At 46.7% G+C, this 26,795-nt stretch overlaps 1 protein-coding gene across 2 annotated transcripts in view; it reads left to right on the top strand.

Annotated features, from left to right (window-relative positions):
• The window catches only part of LOC115769331 (titin), an 86,766-nt gene that overhangs the window by 3,695 nt on the left and 56,276 nt on the right, over positions 1 to 26,795 (top strand). Inside the window, exons 3-16 of one of the 2 annotated variants that reach the window (XM_030714092.1) lie at positions 140 to 1,721; positions 1,783 to 2,012; positions 2,073 to 3,437; positions 3,497 to 6,295; positions 6,350 to 11,908; positions 11,971 to 12,258; positions 12,313 to 12,544; positions 12,608 to 12,779; positions 12,837 to 13,023; positions 13,856 to 14,204; positions 14,266 to 15,577; positions 15,672 to 15,801; positions 19,510 to 25,239; positions 25,447 to 26,682. In XM_030714092.1, coding sequence (XP_030569952.1) covers positions 140 to 1,721; positions 1,783 to 2,012; positions 2,073 to 3,437; positions 3,497 to 6,295; positions 6,350 to 11,908; positions 11,971 to 12,258; positions 12,313 to 12,544; positions 12,608 to 12,779; positions 12,837 to 13,023; positions 13,856 to 14,204; positions 14,266 to 15,577; positions 15,672 to 15,801; positions 19,510 to 25,239; positions 25,447 to 26,682 — 21,171 coding nt within the window. The remainder of the gene's footprint in view (positions 1 to 139; positions 1,722 to 1,782; positions 2,013 to 2,072; positions 3,438 to 3,496; positions 6,296 to 6,349; positions 11,909 to 11,970; positions 12,259 to 12,312; positions 12,545 to 12,607; positions 12,780 to 12,836; positions 13,024 to 13,855; positions 14,205 to 14,265; positions 15,578 to 15,671; positions 15,802 to 19,509; positions 25,240 to 25,446; positions 26,683 to 26,795) is intronic. The other variant, XM_030714091.1, reaches the window with a different exon arrangement.

Here is a 26,795-nt window from a genome sequence, read left to right as displayed (position 1 = left end):
GTTTTGAAGTATTATTTTTGTGGAGCTCGTACACATTTTAATTTTTATTACTTTACAATAGCAAACATCCATTACAGCAAGCTTTATTGCAATTCTTAGCTGCTTTTAACTATATTAAATACCCTTTTTAATATTACAGTACAACAACATCAAGGCGGTATCGGAGGCACCTATGTACCGCCCTCGTTGACACACGTTTATGCCCAAGGTGACATCTCACCGCCTGTATTTGAGCAAATCTTCAAGAACGCTCGCTTCGCTCAGGGTGGCAACGCCCTATTTGAAGGTAGGCTGCGTGGCAACCCGAAGCCATTCGTTACATGGACCCGAAAAGGCGCACCACTTCTCGAGTCGCAAAAGTTTCGGATGAGCTACAACGAAGCCACAGGTGATGTGTCCCTACTGATCAACCAGATAGGGCCCGGAGACGAAGGCGAGTACACGTGTACGGCTCGTAATCAGTACGGCGAAGCCATCTGCAGTGTCTATATTCAACCGGAAGGCGCTCCAATGCCTGCACTGCAGCCCATCCAGAATCTGGAGAAGAACATCTACTCCAATGGTTATTCGTATACATCCATTGAGGAAGAATTCCGTGTGGATACGTTTGAGTATAGACTTTTGCGTGAGGTCTCCTTTAGGGAGGCTATTACGCGTCGCTCTAGCTATGAGCAAGACACTCAACTGTCCCATGAGCTTGATCGCTCCCTGGGCCCAGCGCAAGCACCACAAATATCGCAGAAGCCCAGAAGCTCAAAGCTCATTGAGGGCTCTGATGCTGTGTTCACAGCCCGCGTGGGCTCCAACCCGAAACCACGTCTTACCTGGTTCCACAACGGACAACGTCTGGTAGCCTCGCAAAAATATGAGATCTCTTATTCGAGTGGTGTTGCCACTCTGCGTGTGAAGAACGCCAATGCCAAGGATGGCGGCCATTATACCCTATTGGCCGAGAATTTGCAAGGCTGCGTCGTCTCCTCAGCTGTGCTGGCCGTCGAGCCGGCAGCTGAGACTGCCTACGAACCCAAGCCCGTGGATCAGATGGCTGAGCAGCTGGAAGCTGGCAAGGCTTTGCCGCCCACATTTGTCAAGGCCTTTAACGATCGCGAAGTCACCGAGGGACGCATGACGCGTTTTGATTGCCGTGTTACTGGCAATCCCTATCCCGAGGTCTTTTGGTTTATCAATGGCCGTCAAGTGCGCGACGATGCCTCGCACAAGATCCTGGTCAACGAGTCCGGCAGCCATTCGCTGATGATCACAAACGTGAGCCGATTAGATGGCGGCGCTGTGCAATGCTTGGCCCGCAACAAGGCCGGTGAGGTTGCCATCGAGGCGCAGCTGCATGTACTGGAGAAAGAGCAAGTTGTCGCACCACAATTTGTTCAACGCTTCAGCACGATGACTGTGCGCGAGGGTGAGCCCATTAGCATGAGCGCCAATGCCATTGGCACACCAGTGCCGCGCATCACCTGGCAAAAGGATGGTGTACAAATTTCATCAACTGCTGAACGCTTTGTGGGCATTGATGGCGGCGCCACCTGCCTGGAGATACCCCAAGTCAAAGCAAGCGATGCTGGCTGGTATCAGTGTACCGCACAAAATATTGCCGGTTCCACAGCGAACCGGGCAAGACTCTATGTCGAAGTTCCCAGAGAGCAACCAAGTCAAGAACAAAGGCGTCTTAATCTACCAAGACCAACGAAAGTTATCGAGCCTGAGTAAGTCATGCACGCCTATTAAACATTTATCCAATTTATTACATAGGTTTTTTCTTTTTAGGCCAATCCCTGGTCCTGAAATCATTTATTTGCGCCATGTGGAACGCGCCAAGCCCCATCTGCGACCTGGCGAGGAGGATCGCGTTTATCCTCCACCACAGTTCATTATACCCCTGCAAAATGTGCAGCAAACCGAAGGTGGTCGAGTCCACATGGAGGCGCGCATTGAACCCGTCGGCGATCCAAGCATGGTCGTCGAATGGTTCCTCAATGGTCGTCCGCTGGCAGCCAGTAAGTAGCTGGGATACATAATGCATATACTTTTGCTTAATCTCTGTTATGCTTCCGCAGGTGCCCGCGCCACATCTGTCTTCAAGTTTGGCTTCATTGCTCTGGATCTGCTGAGCATCATGGGTCACGATTCTGGAGAATACATGTGTCGAGTCAGCAATGCCAGCGGTGTGGCAGAGTCGCGGGCCATTTTGTCTGTGGTCCAGCGACCATCCATTGAGCAATCGTCGCAGAATCCGAACAGTTTGCATTACATCAACCAGCTGGAAGATTACTCGCGCTATCAACGCCAGGAGAGCTCAGAGGAGTTGATGAATCAAGCTCCACAATTTATACGTCCACTGCGCGATCTGGGTGAATTCGAGGAGGGCAAGAATGTGCACTTTGAGGCGCAAGTGACCCCAGTTAATGACCCCAGCATGCGTGTGGAATGGTACAAGGATGGCTTACCAATTACCGCTAGTTCGCGCATCACGGCCATATTTAACTTCGGCTATGTCTCCCTAAACATATTGCACCTACGCGCCGAAGATGCCGGTAACTACACCGTGCGTGCCGTAAATCGCATTGGTGAAGCCATCAGCCAGTCCACCATACGCGTGCACATGCGCTCCCAGGTCACCGCTGATCTGGGCATACCCGAACAGCAGCGTTACATAGAAAAGGTTGAGGAATTGGAGGACTACCGCAAGTCCCAGCAGCGTCGCCACGTCCAGGAGGCCCCGGAGGCCATTGCGCCGCCCCAATTTAAAACACCAATCCAGAATCAGTTGGATTTGCGTGAGCACGCGCATGCGCATTTCGAGGCACGTCTCGAACCCATTGGCGATTCAACCATGCGCGTGGAGTGGCTTAAGGATGGGCAACCTCTTGAGGCAAGCTCGCGCATAACCACCTATCATAACTTTGGCTACGTCGCGTTGACCATCAAGCAGATAACCATATACGATGCTGGCACCTACACTTGCCGCGCCTACAATGCCATGGGGCAGGATACAACCACGGCCCAGTGTACGGTCATATCAAAGAACGAGATTGTCTCGGATACGCAACATCCGGGTGGTCTGCAAAAGATCCAGCATTTGGAGGACTCATCACGCTATGGTCGTCGTGAGGAGGAGGAAACGTACATAACACAGGCACCGCGCTTCCTGGGCCCACTCAAGGGCACCACCAAGATCCTGGAGGGTCAACGCGCTCACTTTGAGGCGCGCGTGGAGCCACAAAGTGATCTGGGCATGCGCATCGAATGGTATCACAATGGCCGCGCTATTACCGCAGCCAATCGTATACAAACATACTATGACTTCGGCTATGTTGCCTTGGACATTTCACAGGTGCGCGCCGAGGATGCGGGCATATACACTGTGGTAGCTAGAAACAAGCTAGGTGAAGCTCAATTGCAAGCAACGATGGTAGTGGAAAGTAAGTAGCTAATCCTTTAAACCCTGTGAGATAATTATATCTAACTGTTTCTCTTGCAGCTCGTTCCAACATCGACACATCTAGCATGCACCGCGGCCTCTATGAAAAAACGCAGAATCTGGAGAACAAACCTTTCGTGGAGCCACAGTATGACATCGAGGAGATCTCAAAGTCGAAGCCCGTCTTTGTGCAGCCTCTTACCGATCCCAAGCCCATACACGATGGCAAAAATATTCATCTGGAGTGCCGTCTTGAGCCCATGGGAGATCCTACAATGCGCGTTGAATGGTTCCATAACGGACGCCCAGTCACCGTCGGCTCAAGGTTCCGCACCTACTACGATTTTGGTTTCGTCGCCCTGGACATTATCCAGGCTACGGCAGCGGACTCTGGCGAGTATACTGTGCGCGCCACCAATCATCTGGGCTCAGCCCACACCTCCGCCTGTGTGCGTGTAATTGATCGCACCGATGTGGTGACTGAAACTCAAAATGAGCAATCGTTGGAGCAGATTCAGTTGCTTGAAGACTCGCGTCGGCGTCACCATCAGGAAGAAGATATAACCATCATGCAGGCGCCGCAGTTTACACGTGCACTTCATAACATCGAAACCGTCGAAGGCACCAATGTGCATCTGGAGTGCCGCCTGCAGCCCGTGGGCGATCCTAGCATGCGCATCGAATGGCTTGTTAATGGCAAGCCAGTAAAGACGGGCCATCGTTTCCGTCCCGCTTACGAATTTGACTATGTTGCGCTGGACTTGCTCGGCTGCTATGCAATTGATTCGGGCGTCTACACGTGCCAAGCACGTAATCAATTGGGCGAGGCTGTCACCTCTTCCTCCGTTCGCATCATCGCCAAAAAAGATTTGATTCTGGAAACCCAGAATGAGTCTGGCCTGCAGAAGATCCAATATCTGGAGGATTCCTCACGGTATCGTCGTAATGAGTTTGTTGATGAGGTGGTCAAAATTCGTCCACGCTTTCTTACCCATCCAAAGAGCCTGACCAACACCCGCGAGGGTGCCCACGCGCACTTCGAGTGCAAAATAGAGCCAGTCACTGATCCCAATCTGAAAGTGGAGTGGTTTAAGAATGGCCGTCCTATTACTGTAGGCCATCGTTTCCGTCCCATACATGATTTCGGCTACGTGGCTTTGGATATTGTTGGCCTGATTGCAGAGGACTCTGGTGTTTACACTTGCCGCGCTGTTAATCAGATTGGCTCCGATGAAACTCAGGTGGAGCTGCAATGCCGCAGCGGCGAACAAATTGTCACCGTTACCCAGAACGAGGCTGGTTTGGAGCAGATTCATTATCTGGAGGATCGTTCGCGATATAGCCGCCGCGAGGAAATCGACGAGAGCACCAAGCAGGCGCCAGTCTTCACCACCTCGTTGAAAAACATTGAGATCAAGGAAAATCAGCGTGCCCACTTTGAATGCCGTTTGATTCCGGTTTCCGATCCCTCCATGCGTGTAGAATGGTACCACAACAACTTGCCCTTAAAATCTGGCTCCCGTTTTACAGAGACCAACAACTTTGGCTTCGTTGCCTTAGACATTATGTCCACTCTGCCAGAGGATGCGGGTACCTACACTTGCCGTGCCTACAATGCAGTGGGTGAAGCCATCACCTCTGCCGTTGCCGTGGTGCACACCAAGAAGTCCATTTATTTGGAGTCCCAGCACGAGACTGCATTGCCACGACTGCAGCACTTGGAGGATGGCTCCAAGCGTCAACGCATTAGCGTTCAGGATGAGTTTGTCTCGCAGGCTCCGGTCTTTACCATGCCCGTGAGGGATGTTCGTGTAGCTGAGAACCAAGCTGTGCATTTTGAAGCCCGTCTCATTCCCGTGGGTGATCCAAAACTCAAGGTTGAATGGCTGCGCAATGGCCAGCCCATTGAGGCTTCTAATCGCACAACCACCATGCACGACTTTGGATATGTGGCTCTGAACATGAAGTACGTCAATCCCGAGGATTCTGGCACCTATACCTGCCGTGCGGTTAACGAGCTGGGTCAGGCCGTGACATCCGCCTCTCTGATTGTGCAGTCTAAGACGGCCATTCAGCTTGAGACACAGCACGAAGCAGCCATGCACAAGATTCATCAGCTAGAGGATCACAGCAAGTACCAGCGCCGTGAGGAGGAGGAATATACCGTTACCACTGCGCCCACGTTTGTCACCAAGCTTATTGGACCCACCAATCTGGTTGAGGGTCAAAGTGCCCATTACGAGTGCCGCATTGAACCCTATCCGGATCCAAATCTGAAGGTTGAGTGGTTACATAACGGTAAGCCCCTGAGCACCGGCCATCGCTTCCGCACCACCTACGATTTTGGTTTTGCCGCCCTCGACATTCTCACTGTCTATGCGGAAGACAGTGGGGAATACACTTGCCGTGTGACCAATAATCTGGGCGAGGCTGTCAACTCGATTGCCCTCAATGTGACTTCCCGTTCGTCAATTATTCATGAAACCCAGCACGAGGAGGCGCTGCATAAGATTCAGCATCTGGAAGATACATCCCGCTTCCAGCGCAAAACCGAAGAGGATCAATTCCACGCAGAGCGTCCACAGTTCGGACGCCCACTGCGTAATGCCAAGGTCAATGAGGGCACACCCGTACATCTTGAAGCCACACTGATCCCCGTGAACGATCCCACTATGAAGGTCGAATGGTATTGCAATGGCAAACCCATTCAGTCGGGACACCGTTTCAAGACCACTTACGATTTCGGTTTTGTTGCCTTGGACATACTGTATGCCCACGCCGAAGATACGGGCACCTACATGTGCAAGGCTAAAAATGCTGTTGGGGAAGCTGTCACGACTTGTGCTGTAAACGTAACAGGTAAGCTTGCAGATCGCCAATCCATATTCATTACTAATCGGTGTTAACTTTTAGCAAATAAGACACTGGATCTGGATACGCTCGATGCTCAACGACTGGAGAAGATTCGCCAGCTTGAAACCTATGTGGCACCCGCAAAGGTCGAAGTGGAGGAGAAAGGACAGAAACCAATTTTCCTTACCCCACTTAGCAATCTAGAGCATCTTAAGGAGGGCGAGCACGGCCATTTGGAGTGTCGCGTTGAACCTATCAATGATGCCAATCTGAAGATCGAGTGGTTCTGCAATGGAAAGCAATTGCCTACTGGACATCGTTATCGCACCACCCACGACTTTGGCTACGTAGCTCTGGACATTTTATACGTTTATGGCGAGGACACAGGCACTTATATGTGCAAGGCCACCAATCTCCTGGGCGAAGCGGTCAATACCTGCAATGTGCGTGTGCTGAACCGACGCAGCATGATTTTGGACACTCAGCATCCTGATGCACTGGAGAAAATACAGAAGTTGGAGTCCAAGGTTGTCACCACACGCACCGAAGTCGGCGATCACCCCATTGGTCCACCCCATTTCACCGCTGAATTGCGTGGCTCCACAGAGATATACGAGGGGCAAACGGCTCACTTTGAAGCCCAGGTGGCGCCCGTGCACGATCCCAACTTGCGAATTGAATTCTATCATAATGGCAAGCCCCTGCCATCGGCTGCCCGATTCCACATCACCTTTGACTTTGGCTATGTATCATTAGACATTACTCATGCCGTGGCCGAAGATGCGGGCGAATATTCTGTGCGTGCTGTTAATGCCTTGGGTCAGGCCGTATCTACGACCAATCTGCGAGTGATCGCCCGCGGCACTATTATTTCAGACACTCAACATCCTGAAGGCCTAGAGAAGATACGTAAATTGGAGTCGACGGCACCGCATCAGCGCCAGGAAGTTGAAACTCCTGGCACACGCCAGCGTCCAGTGTTCACACAACCGCTTCAAAATATTGACCGCATCAATGAGCACCAGACCGCCCACTTTGAAGCTCGTCTGATTCCAGTGGGTGATCCCAACCTGAAGGTCGAATGGTACCGTAACGAGAAACTGATCGAAGATAGTTCCCGAATTACTAAGCAGCATGACTTTGGCTTTGTTTCGCTGGATATCTCGCACATCCGCAAGGAGGACGAGGGCGTTTACATGTGTCGCGCCATCAATCCGCTGGGTGAGGCCGTCACCACCGCGTCTATGCGCGTGGTTACTGAGGCTAGCATCCAAATGGATACTCAACATCCGGACAGCATCCGTCGTATTCATCAGCTGGAGAAGCCGCTGGCTCCACTTCCCACCGAGCCGGAGCGTCTCTTCGAGAAGCCCATCTTCACACAGCTTCTTACAGGTCCGTCTGAGCTGTGGGAGGGTGCACATGCGCACTTTGAAGCTCGTGTTGTACCTGTGGGTGATCCTTCACTCAAGTTCGAGTGGTTCATTAATGGCGTGGAACTGCAAATGGGATCCCGTCTGCGCACCACCCACGACTTTGGCTTTGTCACTCTGGACATTGCCGCTGTGGTGCCTGAGGATGCTGGTGTGTACATGTGCCGCGCCTACAATGCCGCTGGCGAGGCTGTGTCTTCCACTGCCATGAAGGTGAAGACGAGAGCCAACATTGATGGACAGCCCTTGATTCCCGAGTCCTGGGAGGCCATTCGCCTGAAGGAGGCAGCAATGAACCGTGTGCCTGAAATGTTTGTGGACTCTACACCACAGCAGGCTCCAGTTTTCACCACCCACTTGCAGAGCTATGACAAATTGCACGAGGGTCAGCATGTTCTTCTGGAGGCTCAGGTAGAGCCACGCGCCGATCCCAATCTGCGCATTGAGTGGTTCAAGAACGGCATCTCATTGACCACCGGCTCTCGTATACGCAGCACCTTTGACTTTGGCTTGGTTACCTTGTCCATTAATGGCTTGCGTGAGGATGACTCCGCTATTTACACTTGCAAAGCCACCAACCAGGTGGGCGAGGCGGTGTCGACTTCGTCACTCAAGATTGAAGATCGCCACTGGCTACACGCTGAGTCCTTGCATCCGGACTCACTGCCACGAATTGGTGAGCTGGAGGCACCTAAGGAGGGTCGTCCAGAGGCCCCAGAGCCGACTTATGAGACGCCCGTGTTTATCACACATCTGAACAACATTGAGTGCAAGGAGAGCGACAATGTACGCTTCGAGTGCAATGTAGAGCCAGCCCGTGATCCAACTATGAAGATTGAATGGTTCTACAATGGACAACCCCTGCAGGCCGCTGCCAAGTTCAAGTCCATCTATGACTTTGGCTATTGTGCCCTGGATCTGACCAATGCGTATGCCGAGAACAGCGGCATCTATACCTGCAAGGCCACCAATAGCAAGGGCTCGGCCACCACTTCTGGAACATTGAAATGCACTGGTGGCAAGACCATGTTCTTGGACACCCAACATCCACAGGGTGAGAGCGGTCTAGAAGCTGTGCAGGAAACGGAAGAGGCATTGGCCAATCGATATGCCCAGAAGACAACCAAGCCGGAGACTCAATACCCACCACCCGTCTGGACTAAGCCACTGCAGCAGGAGTTCCACCTTTCCGAGGCGCAACCCATCCATCTGGAAGCCAATGTGGAGCCCAAAGAGGATCCCAACTTAGTTATCGAATGGTATTTCAATGGCAAGCTGCTGCAGCATGGTTCACGCTTTAAGATGACCACTGAATTCGGTTTCGTTACCATGGATATGATAGAAGTGTACTCCAGAGATCAGGGCATTTACACTTGCAAGGCCTACAACAAGGCTGGCGAGGCATTCACCTCTACAACAATATTCTGCTCTAGCAAGGACAATATCATTGAATCCACTCAGCATCCAAAGGGCGCCGAGGGTCTGGAGCAAATTCAAGATCTAGAGGACTCATTGCGCAAGGATGGCAGCAAGCCGGAGCAGCCAGAACAGGGCATTGCACCACGTTTCACCACCGAATTCGTTAACATTGTGGATATTGGCGAAGGCGAGCTGGCCCATTACGAGGCCAATCTTATACCTCTGGGAGATCAGAGCATGGTCATTGAATGGTTCTTCAACGGAAAGGTTCTTGAGGCCAGCCATCGCGTTCGCACCATCTATGCCTTTGGTACCGTTGCACTGGAAGTGCTGGGCACCAAGATCGAGGATACTGGCACCTACACCTGCCGTGCCACTAACAAATATGGTTCGGCTGAGATTAGCTGCACTTTGGAGTGTGTGGAGAAGCCACGTGGTCAGAAGCCGCACTTCACCTCGCATATTCAGCCGCTGCAGGGCCTGAAGGATAGTCAATCTGCGCACTTTGAGTGCACCTTGATTCCGGTTAATGATCCGGAGCTCAAGGTCGAGTGGTATCATAATGGCAAACTGCTCCGTCACTCCAATCGCATTAAGACGGTATCCGACTTTGGCTATGTGGTCCTGGACATTGCCTATCTGCAGGATCACGACAGTGGTGAATATGTTTGCCGAGCCTACAACAAATATGGCGAGGACTTCACTCGCACCACTCTCAACTGTGGTGGTCGTGGCGGCGTTTTCTACGACAGCTTGCAGCCCGATTCACTGCAAAGGATTCGTGAGCTGGAATGCCCACAGGGACAGCAGACTGATACCAGCGCACCGCTGGTTGCCGAACCACCCAAGTTTATTACGCAGATCAGCGATGTCACCAAGCTGGTGGAGGGCCAGAGCGCTCACTTCGAGGCCCGCCTGACGCCGATTACCGATCCTGACTTGGTGGTTGAATGGTATTTCAATGGCAAGAAGCTTCCACATGGCCATCGTTTCCGCACCTTCCACGACTTTGGCATTGTCATCCTGGACATACTCTATTGCTACGAGGAGAACTCTGGCGTTTACGAGTGCCGTGCCTACAACAAGTACGGCGAGGATGTTACTCGTGCTAGTCTGAAGTGCGCATCCAAGGCCAGTCTTATTTTGGACTCACAGCTGCCACGAGGCATGGAAGGTGGTCTGGAGAAGATTGCCAATCTAGAGTACAGCATGGTACGCTCGCGTGAGGAGACTACTGAAGAAACCAGAGGTAAGGCACCTGTATTCACCGTGCCACTGGAGAATATTGAAAACCTGCGCGAGGGCGAGAATGCTCACTACGAGGCACGCATAACGCCCGCCGATGATCCCAAGCTGAAGGTAGAATGGTACTGGAATGGCCGCCCATTGAAGGCAGGCTCACGCTTCCGCACCTTCTGCGACTTTGGTTTTGTCATCTTGGAAATTTCGCCCGTTTATCCCGAAGATTCGGGTGAATACTCGTGCCGTGCCATCAATGAGTACGGTGAGGCTGTGACCACCGCAACGATGAAAATTCAGGGCAAGCGCAGTATCATCATGGAATCGCAACTGCCCAAGGGCATGGAGGGCACCATCGATCGTATCGCCGAGCTGGAGGGTCTGGGCTCGCGCAGCACAGAGTTTGTACCGGAAGACGATACAGGCAAGCCGCCTGAATTTATTACGACACCTTTCGACATGGTCATCGGAGAGAACTCCTTGGCCCACTTCGAGTGTCGTCTGCAACCCATTAACGACCCGTCCATGCGTGTGGACTGGTTCCACAACGGCAAGGCATTATGGTCCGGCTCTCGCATTAAGACCATTAACGACTTTGGCTTTGTCATTCTTGAGATTGCCGGCTGCTACCAGCGTGATACAGGTCTGTATACCTGCAAGGCGACCAACAAGCATGGGGAAGCCACGGTGTCCTGCAAACTGCAGGTCAAGGGTCGCCAAGGCATTGTTGTGGAGCCGCAGTTGCCCTCCAACTTCCGCACTGGCACTGAGAGCCTGCAAAAGCTGGAGGAGAGCATGCACAAGCGGGAAGAGATTGTCATCGATGAGGAGCAACCAAATCCACCCAAGTTTATTGAACAAATCAAGGATAACTTGGATGTGCCCGAAGGTGGACCGATACACTTCGATTGCCGTGTAGAGCCCGTTGGTGATCCAACAATGCGCATCGAATGGTTCTACAATGGACGTGTCATGGCCACCGGCTCCAGAGTGCATCAACTGAACGACTTTGGCTTCATTGCTTTGGATATTGACTACATCTATGCCCGCGATTCCGGCGAGTATACCTGCCGTGCCACCAACAAATGGGGCACTGCCACCACCACTGCAAAGGTCACCTGCAAGGGCAAGCACAACATTGTTTATGAATCACAGCTGCCTGAGGGCATGACCGCAGAGAAGTTAAAGGAACTGGAACGCGGACGCATACCAGAGGTACCCCAGATTGTTGAGGAGCAGTTTGGACCACCGAAGTTCATCACTCAAATAGCTTCATGCACGGCCGAGGAATCTGAAGCCGTGAGGTTCGAATGTCAAGTAGAGCCCAAGACGGATCCCAGCCTGCGCGTTGAATGGTATCGCAATGGCAAACCTTTGCCCCTGGGTCATCGCTATAGAAACGTTTTTGACATGGGCTTCGTCTCGCTGGACATTTTGTATGTGTACAGCGACGACTCTGGCGAGTACGTTTGCCGTGCTGTCAACAATCATGGCGAGGATCGCACCAAGGCTACTGTCTCCTGCAAGAGTAAGTCATATCATATATCGCTCGAATATATTTATTATAATCTTCCTCAAATCTCTTCCTAGAATTGCCTACGATATTGCTGCAAAATCAAGTGCCACGTGGCATGAAACGCTCCGAAACGCTCACCCAAATGGAGGCCACAATCAAGAAGTACACGACCGAGGTGCATTTAACCGAGGATGATCTTTTCGATCCCGATCGCAAACAGCCACCTCGCTTTGTTACCCAGATCAAGGAACAGCTCACATTGACGGAGATGGCCAAAACCAAATTCGAGTGTCAGCTGGCGCCTGTAGGTGATCCGAACATGAAGGTCGAATGGTTCTTTAATGGCAAGCCCTTGCTCTACAGTAAGTACAGAAAGCCCATAACCAAAATATTTTATAATAAACTTATACATGCAGAAAATCGCTTCGAGCCCATCTACGATTTTGGCTATGTGGCCATGAACTTCGGCTGGGTATATCCCGAGGACAGCGGCGAATACGTTTGCCGAGCCACAAACTTGTATGGCATGGACGAGACTCGTGCTCTGATCAAGGTTTCCGGCAAGCCAGGTATTGTCTACGACTCCCAATTGCCGGCCCATATGCAGAGTATTGATCGCATTCGCGAAATGGAAGCTTCCTGGCAAGTGTAAGTTGCCTGAAGTATAAGCTATAAAAACCCAGTCGATACATTTATTACCTGTCCTCACAGTGTGCCCGATGAAGTTGATCCTGATGCCAAGCCCAGAACGAAGCCCATGTTTGTTAGCAAGCTGGAGCCCCAGACGGTAGAGGAGGGTGAACCCGCTAGGTTCTGTGTGCGCGTCACCGGACATCCACGTCCTCGAGTCATGTGGTTAATCAATGGTCACACTGTTGTGCATGTAGGTTTCCGCAGTCACAATTAATTGCCTTTTGCATACTAATTTCCTTATATAAAGGGATCTCGTTACAAGCTGACCAACGATGGCATGTTCCATCTTGATGTACCCAAGACGCGTCAATATGATACTGGCAAGGTGGAGGTTATAGCGCGCAACTCTGTGGGCGAATCGATTGCTTCGACCGAACTGAATGTTGTCGCACGCTCTGATGATTATCGCAATGTGCTCAAGAACTCACCACGCCGTAAGTCACACATATACATACACGCACCCACACACTTGTTTCAAATACACCTGGTTATACAAGCAGATATATATAAATATAAATTATTTTAACAGCTATATGAAATTAACACACATTTTAAATGCAGTAGTTTTTAGCTGGCAAAACTAAAAAGAAAAACAAGAAAAACATTAAATACCTCATTGTAAATATACATACATATATAAATATATACATATAAGGTCCACATAGTACGCATATTTAAGTAGACGTAGGTCCAGCAACCAAGTTTATTGCGTTTGAAGCACATGCCACAAATATATAGAGTATATGTAGGTCAGACAACTGAGAGCCACAAAACCCCATTACAATATACCCAATTCCCTACGAGAAAACGCTTTCCTCTAATTATCCCACAAGAGCCTTTTGTTGTCTACTCAACGAGCTTTCAAGGAGCGACCCAGAGGGAACTACGCCTTTATGGACTCCATCACTAAGTATCGCTGGACCATCGGGTAGTATGGTTGTGCAAGTTTTTAGTGTGCGTGTTTTAAAGACTGTCTGTTCTAAACTGTGGCTGATCATATTCAACTTCTGTCTGTCTTCATAAGCAATTGAATCAAAAACCTAAAGGAGTTAGTAAGCCTCTGTGAATATCATCAAAAATATTTGTCATGTCTTTCTACTTATTTTAATTCATGTACTAAAACTAAAGCTATAGGAATGCAGTTTTATCTAACCAATATGATAATAATGGCATGCAAATAGTTATTTTTTCTTCGTAATGGTCTCTATGTGCCTAGCTATAGCCTCTGGAAAGTGTTTAATCTAGTAAATTTGTTTTTGCATGTAGCCTGGTACGATTATGAGCTAGCAGGCTATCAGAAGGAGCGTCAGGAGAACGAGTTAGAAAAGGTATTCGATGAACGTAAGCAATATTTGTCTGAGCAGAGTGCGCACACTCTGAAGGGCGTTGAACACTTGAAGCCCAAGCAGTATAAGCCACAAACACCCGAGTGGCAACAGAGCGTCAAGGCCAAAAAGAGCGAGGAGTACTACAACAAGTTGCAGGAGCTGGAAACCGAGCAGCTGCTTAAAGAGACCACATTACGCAGAGATAATCATCAATATGCCATACCCGGCGAGAAGGTTGTCAGCAGCTCCGCTGCCAAGGGCATGGCACAGTCCTACGAGGAGAATCTGTAAGTGCACATGCACTTATTCCAGTAACTTATTACAACTTCTCAACTTCAATATCTACAGTCAGGAGCAGACCAGCACCACTCAAATCAAGGCGGCACCACCAAAGGGCGTAGCCCAACCTTCGGAATCCTCGGTGCATGGACGGGAGGTGCACATGAACAAACAGCAGCAAGTTCAGAAGGAGATTCAAGGCGATTTGGAGATCACTCGCAAGATCACGGCTACTGAGACAACAGAAATGGAGCACAAGGGCACAATACAGGAGCGCGTTGTAAAGGGTCCCGTCAAACCCGCAAAGGCACCTGTCTTTACCAAGAAGATTCAGCCATGCCGCGTCTTTGAAAATGAGCAGGCCAAATTCGAGGTTGAGTTTGAGGGCGAACCTATGCCCACTGTGAAATGGTATCGCGAGAGCTTCCCCATCCAGAATTCACCCGATCTGCAGATTCACACGTTCAGCGGTAAATCCATTTTAATCATACGCCAAGTTTTCATTGAGGACTCGGCTGTGTTTTCGTGTGTGGCCGAGAATCGTGGTGGAACTGCCAAATGCAGCGCCAACTTGGTAGTGGAGGAGCGTAGACGTGCCGGCAAAGGCGGCATACAGCCGCCTAGCTTTGTAAATACCATTCAAAGCACCACCGTGGCCACCGGACAACTAGCACGCTTCGATGCCAAGGTGACTGGCACGCGCCCCATGGATGTTTACTGGTTAAAGAACGGCATGAAGGTTCAGCCAAGCATTAAATTCAAGATGCTGGAAGAGGACAACATTCATACATTGCTGATCATTGAACCCTTCGCCGAAGATTCTGGCCGCTATGAGTGCGTGGCTGTTAATGCCGCTGGCGAGGCACGTTGCGATGGTGATTGCATTGTCCAGTCTCCCGCAAAGCCGGAAAAGCCAACTACGCCTGGTAGCGAGAGGCCACCGCACATTGTGGAGCAGCTGAAAAGCCAGTCCGTGGAGGAGGGCAGCAAGGTGATCTTCCGCTGCCGTGTGGATGGCAAGCCCACGCCCACAGCTCGTTGGATGCGTGGCGAGAACTTCGTGAAGCCATCCCGCTACTTCCAAATGACGCGCCAAGGCGAATACTATCAGCTTATCATATCGGAGGCATTCCCCGAAGATGAAGGCACCTACAAGTGCGTTGCTGAAAACAAGCTGGGCAGTATTCAGACCAGTGCGCAGCTCAAGGTGCGCCCCATTGAGAATCTGGATGCACCACCAACCATAACCGCTCTTAAGGATGTCTCCGTCAGCGAAGGTATGCCAGCACAGTTCAAAACCACTGTCACGGGCAAAGTGAAAGCTACCAGTGTGCAGTGGTTCCGAGAGGGACAGCTGATACCTGAAACACCCGATTTCCAGGTAGGTTGAGTAAAAATGACTTCAATATAATACAGAAATATGTCTTTGCAATAACCAAAATCATTCGATTAAACCAACTTTGATATCATTTCAGATGATCTTTGACGGTAACAGTGCCGTTCTATTGATTGCCACCACCTACGAGGAAGATTCGGGCATCTTTACAGTACGTGTGACTTCGTCAACTGGACAGGTCGAGTCATCAGCCAAACTGACTGTTAAAAGTAAGGATTAAACTAAAAACTAAGCAAAACCAAAACCAGAGTTCGTAAACAGCAAGAAAACAAACGTAAGCGAACAGTGTTCGAAAACTCCAAAGAATGCTCAAAAAACATAACGACCAAAAACGAAAGGATTATTCATATATTTATATATGCATATATTTTTTTACACAACGGATCCCTATACTGACGACGTTTCAGCCCAACTAACTAAGTACTTTCAAAAACTAGTCCAAAAAGTTTGAGCGAAGAATATTTTAAAGCGAACGTTACGACAGTTTCATTTTTATATTTTTACTACAATATGACTTCATTTAAAACAACGAACGAGTTCTTTTAATTACTAACCAACTTCAAAATGTGAACCCAAGCAACAATTTAATGAACGATGTTTAAAAAACGAAAAAGGTAACAAAAACAAAAAAAAAAGCAAGTTTATTTAAAAAGAAATTAATAATAATAAAAAAAATAATAATTACAAGTATTTTGCAATATAAATATTTATAGAACATTTTCTTTTTGGCATAGCCAATCAAGAGGGAATAGCTTGTCGGTTGTATATAAAATTCAAAAATCTTGAAATATGAGTGAAAATCTTGTGCAAAGTAAAAGAAAAACACTCAACACTTGCCCCTTGAGTGAGAATTATAAATAAGGCAGCTTATGTACTTTCATTTTGGTCCGAATACCTAACACATGCATGTGTATATACAGCTCAGGCACTTTATAAATATGTTGAGTTCCTTCTGTATCTAGCCTACATATAGCTATGTGTATAAGAAAACATATAGAAACATGTGTCGGAATAGTTTTGGGGCCGTGTGCAGAACGCACATTTGTCCCGCCTCCGCTCGAGCTTGAAAGTTTTATTTTTCATTTGAATATTAGCATAAAATATTATGGATGACACATCTAGCGCACACGGTTCCTCGTAGCCTCAGCTCTGCTGTATCCATGTCCACACCATAGCCACCAAATACTTATATGAATATCTAGAAATGAACGTGCGCAAAACTAGCACAACCAAAGGGGGGATACGTTAATGAGCAAAAAGCGAAAATATTGAAAGGCATTGCAGACATTGAATTTCAGCTGCCAACAAGCAGATTATCTATATGCTATGCTCCTATACTATATAGGTATGGTTGCTGTCTATTCTATTTTCAATTTCTTTTTTGGAAAATGTTTTTGCTTTGAAGACTAATTTCCAATAGATTAGCTAGAAAAAAAAAGAACAAAAAAATGAACAAACCGTTTGATATTTTTAGACCGGAGCGCTGTCTGGATATTTCTTTTGTGGCTACAATGAAAAACATTTTATGTATTTTTCTAGTAAATCATGAAATTTATTTCAATTCTCTTCCATTTAAAAATTAGAAAAATAAAATAAAATATATTGGCTTTCAATGTTCGGGCGCTGATGAAAATAAACTGACATTTAGTTCAGGCAAAAATAAAATAATTAATTACCTACAAGTTGTTTGTTTTCTGCATAGACAAGATATGAGTAGCCGATTTGCCAGAGATCTATAAGCACACACACACAAATGCAAATGCACATGGCTATTCATTTGGGTATATGTTAGTCATTAGACAAGAACATGAACAAATGACTCTGTTTATGGTGCAGAAATGGTTTTAATTAAATTAATCAGTTACGGTAGTTCACTCATCAAATCGGTCCTCTGCCTCTGATTCACACATTTGTTTTTATTTTTAGAAGGTAGACCCCAGCTAGCGCCTATTTTATATCCAACCGACAATTTAGCAGCAATCCCTGTTAAACGAAAGAAATGCATATTAGTATTGAACGTTAGATATTGGAACGATACTTTCAAGTATTACGATCAAACTTTTACCATGTACTCGACCATGTACTTGACCTAGACAGAGACAGCAATATATATACACATATATGATTGTTCGGACAAGCCTCGAAACGTATTATTATATTATTTGACGTTTGATTATAATCAATTTGTATTGTTTATTTAATTTACAATTATTTATTTTGTAGTGATGTTGCATGAGATTTTATTATTCATTTTTTATTGCCGCTTTTTACTACTAATTTGTTTCGTTCTCATTTCTTCCACTTTTTGTTACCACTCTCAAACTATATCGCATTTCCAAACACACAAACCGATTCAATTTTCGAAAAAAATCCATAAGAAATCAGCATATCCGATGAAAGTATTTTCCGCTTAAGCCGCCAATATGTTTATTGTAAACTTTGTGGTAAAATGCTTTACTAAAAAATTAATCATAAAAGCTCATGCGACTTTTGTTTTAAGTTTGATCTACAAATACATTGAGATACTCGGATTCCTCTGTCAGTTTATCAATTTATGTTTATGTTTACGTTTCGTGTTTTAAGTGTGGCTCGATCGATTGATAATCAAGATCCGATCCGATTCGATCGATCAATTCAATAATTCTTTTGTTCTTCCATACCACACTTTTGTTGTTTAATTGTATTTCTCATGTATTTAATGCTTAAAACCAATATCGCGTCTTTCAATAAAATAACGCAAATGCATCATCAATTGATAATCGTTTTTGATAACTTCCAATATGCCTTATGCTTGCGCATCCTTGCTGCTGCTTGCTCCTACCGATTATAGGTAATGTATATGTATATAAAGATCAACAGTATTATAAGTAGTACTTTAATGTTTTATGTTAACGGTTTACAACACTTGAGGACTGCACTTTTTAAGTTATCCACACATTTTCCCCGTGTGGCAATTCGACTACCTTCTGTGCTCGATTGTTGTCTACATCCGAATGAGATCGCTCGAATGCGCCGCGCTGCGCTGGCTGCGCTGCGCTGCGATGCTCACCCCAAAAATACCCAATATCGTCCACACAGAGACAGAGAACCGCCAAAGAATCTTGTTGAAACTGTTTACCCCACCTGGTGACGTAGCCGCCACTAATCATAAATCTATTTTGGGCGTGTATTGTAAACAGGCATTTGAATTGTTTGCTCTCAATCTTAATTGTATTCGCCCAGCCCGATCATTATTTTGGGCAATACTTCGTCATGATGATGAAGCCGCTGTACTTAGCTGATGATAAATATTAATGACTGTCGCATTGAATAAGTGCCAAAAAAAAGCTTTGGGTTAATGCAAGAATCACAGGTGAGATTCGTCACAGACGATTAATGAATCACGAAACATGCTCGCATTCTATAATATATATCTTTTGCTTTATCAATGTCAAATATTGAGCTGATAGGAGAGTCAAATTATTTAATTACCAAATTATTGAACATAGATGGGCTATTATGAGCGAGTGTGTAAAGCAATATGATTTGTGGCTGTCGTGCCCCTTCTGGCTTTGGCTTTTAATATTAGGCAGCTTAATAATTCTACATATAAACAGAAATATTTCATATGCTCTGTCATGGTATTTGAATATTTTGCACACTAAATTTATATTTCAAGTTCATTGTTTATACATATGTTCATACATATGCAAGGTATTTCGATTTATTTTTAATATTCCGAATAAGCACCATGGTGTATATATCAGAGGTATGTATCAAGTTGCCACACCCTTTAATTAACCGTTTGCCTAAGTTAAGCGATTAAATAGAAATGCATTGTTAAGGCTATGTCCAACACTGTTATGAACTCTGGTGTCAAGGACGTTTCTCGCCCTTATATACTCTACTAACACATTAACTTCCATTTGAACTTCTAGAACGACGTATCTCGGCTTATCAATTGCGTCCGATTGATTCTGTCGAAGATGAGTCATCATCATCTGGCAGGGAAGATAGCTCTCCTGAATCGCCGCATCAGCAACAGCAGTCGCAGCAGCAGACAGGCGAATATGGTCAATTTCTGGGCGTTAATGGGCAGGTACAGCATCAGGGTCGGTCGCGTACTAAGAAGCCTAAGGTACGCAGCAAATCCTTGCAGCCGCCGACTAATGTTGTGCCTTGGCGCAAGTCCTCGCGTCCACACCGTGGACGCTCTCTAGACAAGCAACCATTCCTGCCGGGTTTCAAGCCGGAGCCGGTAAAATCCTGGACCGAAGAGACAATTAGCTTAAAGGCCACGCCCATTGAGAAAAAGAAACCAACACCTAAGCTTGAAGCCGCTAAGGTTGTCCTCAAGTCTATCAAGAACGAAAGGGATCAAGGCATCATGAGTCTTGGCGCCACCTTAGAGCAGATTATTGCTGGCAAAACTGAAAAGGAGGCTGTGCCTTGGATAACTATGCGAGAGAAGCTCAAGCAGGTGGAGAGTGTGCAGCAGCAGTTAAGCAAATTTGACCTTGATGAGGTCTACTTGCGTCCACTTGAGGGTCAAATCGAGACGGACGAGCAATTGCCAAAACAAGCGCAGGTGGAGCAAGTGCAGCGCACCAAGGAAATCCAACGCCTTAAGAGCATGGAAAGTGTGGAAATCATGGAAATGACTGATCAAATTGAAAAGCTTATTACCCAGCAACAGAATAATAAGGATCTCATTCCATGGAAGGAGATGCGACAACAGCTTAAGAGCGTGCAACGAGTGACGAAGCAGATGGACAAGTTCAAGATTGAAGAGGTTGAGCTACGTCATCTGCAGGCACAACATACAATCAGTGAAGAGTTCCAGAATGCTACCCAAGATACAGTTGTAATGACTATTGACGATAGCGCAAAGGGTTCAATTTCTAAAGTTATGACGCGCGATGAGCTTCAGCATTATGAGGATCAATCCAATATCTATAAACAACAGTTCATCACCACAGAAGATGTTAACATAATGCACGTCTCGGAGCGTGAAAAGCTGGAGGCACAACGACTGATCAGAGAGCAACAAGCAGTCAACTGGAGACAGCAGCATCAGCGTCCCAAATTGCAGCCACTGACCTCTGTGGAAGATACAATTTCACAGACTACTGAACGCCATAAACTTGTACAGCAGGAAAGCATCTTGGAGGAGGCCCAGCGTCAGCAGTACGTGCAGATCGAGGACTCACAAATGATGAGCCTTGAGCAATATGAACACCAAAAGCTAATCAACCAGCGCACTCAACAGGAAGCTCACAACTGGCGTCAGCCACGCGAGCCACAGAAGTTCATTCAGGTTGAGGATTCGTCTCTGTTACACCTGCAAGAACGTCAGGATACACAAGAGCAGCAGCTGATTCAGCCGGACGCCGTTCTTTGGGATCGGGGTAACAAGAAGCCCGAGCAAGTGCAAGTCCCAGCTCCAGTTCATGAACAATATGTGGAGAAGCCAATGACATATGAGGAAATGCACGACGAGTTAATTGAACAAGTTCCAGTCCAACAGCAGGAACCAGTGCCAGTTATGTGGGAGCGCGGCAAAAAGCAGCCCATGCAAACGCAACAAAAGACCTTTGAGGAGCTACACGACGTACTGGATGAAACTGTGATTGCTCAACAACCAGAACCAGTTCCAGTCATGTGGGAACGCGGCAAGAAGAAGCCCATGTCTCAGGAGGTCACAGATTCTCAGGAAATTGTGCAGACGACACAAGTTGTTCAGCAACAAATCGTTGAGGAAACGAAGAAAACGGCAGTGCGCCGAGTAATTCCACCACGTGAGGCTGAAGAAAGAGTAGAGCATGTTACACTTAAGCCAACGCCACGACAGCCTCCAAAAGCAGTCCAGAAGTCTGAAGAGTTCCAATTAAAGCCTCTTAAGAGTACACGAACAGTTCAACAAACTGTTCAAGAACCGCTTCAAGAGGCGACCAAAGAATCTACAGACAAATTAGTTGAAGAAATAACACCCCAGGAACAGGAGCCACCTCAGCCTGTGATGTGGGAACGTAGTAAAGAAGTTAAGCCCCAACAGCCAGAAAAACAAGTGCAAGAGGTTCCCAAAACACTTGAGGTGGCCGTAGATACTTTAGAAGAAGAGACCGGTAAGACTGCAGAGTCCCAACCACAGCCAGTAATGTGGGAGCGTGGCAAGAAGAAGCCCAAACAGCCAGCGGCTCAAGAGATTCCCAAGTCTCATGAAGTCGCTGTTGATAGTCTGGAGGAAGAAACCGTGCCAACTGTTGAGCCAGAGCCCCAGCCAGTAATTTGGGAGCGAGGCAAAAAGAAGCCCCAACAGCCAACGGCTCAAGAGATCCCCAAGACTCAAGAAGTCGCTGTCGATACTCTGGTAGAAGAACCCGTACCAATTACAGAACCAGAGCCACAGCCAGTGATTTGGGAGCGCGGCAAAAAGAAGCCGATACAACCAAAAACTCAAGATACTCCGAAGTCCGTTGAAGTAGCAGTTGATACCTTGGAGGAAAAAACCGTCCCAACTGTTGAACCAGAGCCACAGCCAGTAATGTGGGAGCGCGGCAAGAAAAAGAAGCCACCTACACAAGAATTGGCAAAGGAAACTGTTGTTGAATTACCAAAAGAGACTTTTGAAGAAGCAGTCGACGTTCTGCCTGATGATGTTAAGGTTGATGAAAAACCTGAACCTGTTCTATGGCAACGTGGTAAGAAGAAGGTACCACAACCTAAGCCAGCTGAAGAATTGCATCCAGATGAAGTCGATGCACAAATTGAACAAGATATCGAGGTTGAGAATGAAGAAATTGTCGAGGAAAAGCGCAAAATCAAGAAGGTTAAGAAACCTAAGCTTTCAATTGCAGCACCGGAGCAAGCTGAGCAACCTGAAGAAGAGGCTCCACAAGAAGATATCCCTGAAGAACAGGAAGAAAATGTGGAAGAACAAAAAGATATTGTTGAAGAAAAGCGTAAGATCAAGAGGGTTAAGAAACCAAAGCTACCAATTACACCATTGGAGCAAATTGAGCAGCCCGAAGAGGAGGCTCCACAGGAAGATATCAGTGAAGAACAGGAAGAGAATATCGAAGAACAAGAAGTTGTTGAAGAAAAGCGTAAGATCAAAAAGGTCAAGAAACCTAAGCTACCAGTTGCTGCTGATGAGGAAATTGAGCAGCCTGAAGAGGAGGTTCCGCAAGAAGACATCATTGAAGAACAGGAAGAGAATATCGAAGAACAAGAAGAAGTTGTTGAAGAAAAGCGTAAGATCAAAAAGGTCAAGAAACCTAAGCTACCTGTTGCAGCGGATGAGGAAATTGAGCAGGCTGAACAGGAGGTTCTACAAGAAGAGATCACTGAAGAACAGGAAGATAACGTTGAAGAACAGGAAGAGATTGTGGAAGCAAAGCGGCAAATAAAGAAGACAAGGAAACCAAAGAAATTTGTAGAAGTGACTGCCGAGCCAGAACAACCTACGGAAGACATTCCAGAAGAGGAAATCACTGCAGAGCCGGAAGAAATTATTGAAGAAAAGCGCAAGATTAAAAAGACAAGGAAACCAAAACCAAAAGAAGTAGAACAAGAGGAAGAAGAAGAACTTCCGGAAACACAACCCGAAGAAGTTGAAGAAATCGAAGAGCCTACTATTGAAGCGCCAACAAAAAAGAAGCCTGTTCCTAAAGCACAAGAATTCGAGCAAGTAGAAAAAGTTATGCTTAAGCCTGTGCCAAGGAAACAACAGCAACTGCCTGATAAGGAACAATTAGAAGAAGTAACATTGAAGCCCGTTGCAAAAACCTCCAGTGTCTCCGAGGCGCAACAGCCTGAAACAACTGAAACAGAATTTGTTGAGACAGAGAAGATTGTTACATTTGAAGACCAAGTTGTGGACGTTACTAAGAAACGCGTTAAAAAGAAGAAACCCAAAGTAAAACCGGAAACTCAAGGATCAATCGAAGAACCAATTGAAGATACAGCAGAACAAGAAGATGAAACTCTGCAAGAAGAAGAAGAAGAAACCGAGCCTGTGGAAAATGTGGTCGTGGAACAAGATATTGAAGAAGTAGCTCAAAAAGATAAGGTTACCAAATTGAAGCCCAAAAAAGAGGATGTTGTCGAGATGGTTGAAGAGGTGGCCTTAAAACCAGTGACCCGACCAAAGAAACAATTACCTCAGGAAGCTACAATTGAAGAGGTTCGTCTTAAGCCAACGAAACGCTCAACTACCAAGCCTGATGAGGTAAAACTAGAAGAAGTTGACTTGCAGCATGTAGAGAGGTTGGAAGAAGAAGTAGTGCAGGAAGAGAAGCGTAAGGTCAAAAAAGTGAAAAAGCCGAAGTATGAAGATTTACCCGAAATACCAGATACAGAGCCTACGACCTTGGAAGAGGCTGAGCACATTGACATCGTAAAAGAGCCTAAGCCTGAAGAAGAAAAACCACAAGTACCTTGGAAGCGTGGTGAGAAAAAGAAGCCAGTTGAGGAACCCTTAGAGGAGAAGCAATGGCCGACTGGCAAACGGCGACCACTGCCAGAAGAGCAACCTGAAGAGGTTCATCTAAAGCCAATTCCAGCCAAGCCCGCCGAAGTGACATCGATACCAGAGAAAGCGATTTCCCCACCTCAGTTACAGCCTGAAGATAAGGTGGAAAGCGCTGAAGAGACGTCTGATTTGGAGCCCCTAAAGATTCCCGAAGACAAACAACCAAAAGAAAAAGTTAAAAAAGAAAAGAAGAAGAAACCAAAGTTGAAGAAGGCTACGCCATCGGTGGATGAAGTATCGGAGGAAGTGGCCGAACCATTTGCTGAGCCTATTGCTGAGGAGGATCAAGTTGAAGGGCTGCCAGTTGATGATGTTAAGGTGGTTGCGGTCTCTGAAGACGTGCAGCCAGAGGAAGAAGTTGTGATTACTGACAAGACACCCGAAACAAAACAAAAGGCGCATAAGAAACGTACAAAACCATTGAAGGAAGCTTCGGTTGAAGGACAACCACAGCTACTGGAAGCAGCTGTTGCCGAAATCGAAAAGGCTGATGAAATTTCTCAAGAGATCTCACAAAAGACTATAACCCTATTGAAGAAGACTGAAGACACAAGACCTCAATTCATAACAACAGAACAGTTAATTGAACTCGATGTGGAAGATGTAAGGCGAGATCTCGAAATGAAGCTCACTTCAAATATTATTAAAAAGGAGAAACGGCGTGTAGTGCTTGATGACAGCCAACCACTTCCCGAATTGGAGCTTATAACGCAAAAACGCATCCAAGAGGGCATTGACAAAATGGCTGATGAGGAACTTATTGAGGATCAGCAATTGACTCAAAACTTAGAGGAAACGACAACATCTGAGGTGATTGGCCAGGAGCGAAAGCTTGTCAAGAAGAAGAAGAAAGAAATCAAGCCGCCACGCATAACAGAGAAGCTACGACCACGTCAATGCGTTCCCGAAGAGCCTACCATTCTTGAGTGCAAGGTTGAAGGTGTTCCATTCCCAGAAATTAATTGGTACTTTAACGACATACTATTGTTTGCTTCGGAGAAGTATGAGATAACTGTGGTGGAGCAGGTGGCACAGTTAAAGATTGCGAAAGTCACTCCCAGCGATGTGGGTGTTTATACCTGTGAGGCTAAGAATGAAGCCGGAGTGGCGACTAGTCGCACCAACATTATATTAGGTAAGTTTAATATACAATTTGTATCAATCAATGAAACAAAATTTAAAATATGTGTAAGTAACTTGAAAGCTTTCAAGAAAGTTTTTTGGTGTCTTAACTATTTAATCTTTTAAAATACCCAGCTAACAAAGAAATCCCGTGATCTTATTCCAAATCACAAAAAAAAACACAACTCTTTAAAATATTTTTTATTCACAATGAATATAGAAAAAGAACAAGGAGTGCCGCCACAATTTACGAAACCACTTAAGATCGTGTTTACAGAAGAAAAAGAACCCGAGCGGCTTAAGGTCACAGTAACGTGTCAGGTCACAGGCAAACCAAATCCTCAAGTCAAATGGTACCGTGGTATTGAGGAGGTTATACCCAACGAAGCTTTGCAGATGTTCTATGATCAGCAGACTGGCGATGTGGTCCTGGAGGTTATAAATCCACCTCCTAACGAGGCTATTACCTATTCGATTCAGGCTCAAAATCAATTTGGACGTGCCGTTGGAAATGCCAATATCATAAGTCGTCTTAATGAAGTTCCCAAAGAAATACTTAAAGCACCCACAGTTACGCCATTGAGTGCGGTGGTAATTCCAAACGGAGGCACTTTGCTTTTCGAGGCCAAGTACGACGGAATGCCAAGACCAGAGATCAAATGGTTGCGCAACGGTCGTGAGATAACCGAGAACGAGGACACCATTATAGAAACAACCGAAACTACTACCACAATTAAGGTCATCAATGTGACCCGTAAGCGTACAGGCAAATACGAAGTTTGTGCTAAGAACAAGGTGGGTGAGGCCAAGTCTTCGGGCTCAGTGGTAGTTTCAGACCAAGCGCCTGACAAGCAAATCAGGCCACCCAGATTTATCCAACCACTTGAACCGAAGTTCTTTGGTGAACATGAAGTTGCAATACTGGAGGCTGTTGTTGATTCAGAACCGCTTTCATCCTTCCAATGGTTTGTGCACAATGAGCTTATTAAGAGCTCCAATGAATGCCGCATTGTTAGCCAGGCCAACAAGTCAACGCTCTTAATTGAGGACTTCCAAAAGAAGTTCTCTGGTCCATTTACTTGTCGGGCCGAAAACGTTGGCGGTTCCGTCACATCAACAGCAACAGTAAATATGCTGGAGGCACTGCCGCAGGAAGAGGCTGTGGAATTCGAATCGCCACGCTTCATTGAGGAATTGATTCAGCCTGTGGAGGTAATGGATGGTGAAACGCTGCTGTTGACTTGTCAAGTGACAGGCAAGCCCACGCCCCGAGTGGAGTGGTATCACAATAAGGAAAAGATTACCGAAACAAAGGAAACGACCATATCGCAGGATGCGCAAGGAAATTGTCAGCTGCAAATAACGGAAGTTTTCCCTGAAAATGAAGGTCAATATAAATGCGTTGCGACAAATAAGATTGGCAAAAGCGTCACGAAGACAACAGTTAAAATTCAAGGTACTTTTGGATGGTATCAATAGATAGTTGATAGTTAACAATAGAAAATTAGGCCACGTAGCATATACCATATGCATTACATTCTAAATAGGTTTTCCAATAACTACACTCTT

The sequence above is a fragment of the Drosophila novamexicana genome, unplaced genomic scaffold (assembly GCF_003285875.2).
Source record: "Drosophila novamexicana strain 15010-1031.04,08,12 unplaced genomic scaffold, DnovRS2.1 tig00004554-arrow-pilon, whole genome shotgun sequence".
In the NCBI taxonomy this organism is placed as follows: domain Eukaryota; kingdom Metazoa; phylum Arthropoda; class Insecta; order Diptera; family Drosophilidae; genus Drosophila; species Drosophila novamexicana.
This window is presented reverse-complemented; position numbering and strand designations above follow the sequence as displayed.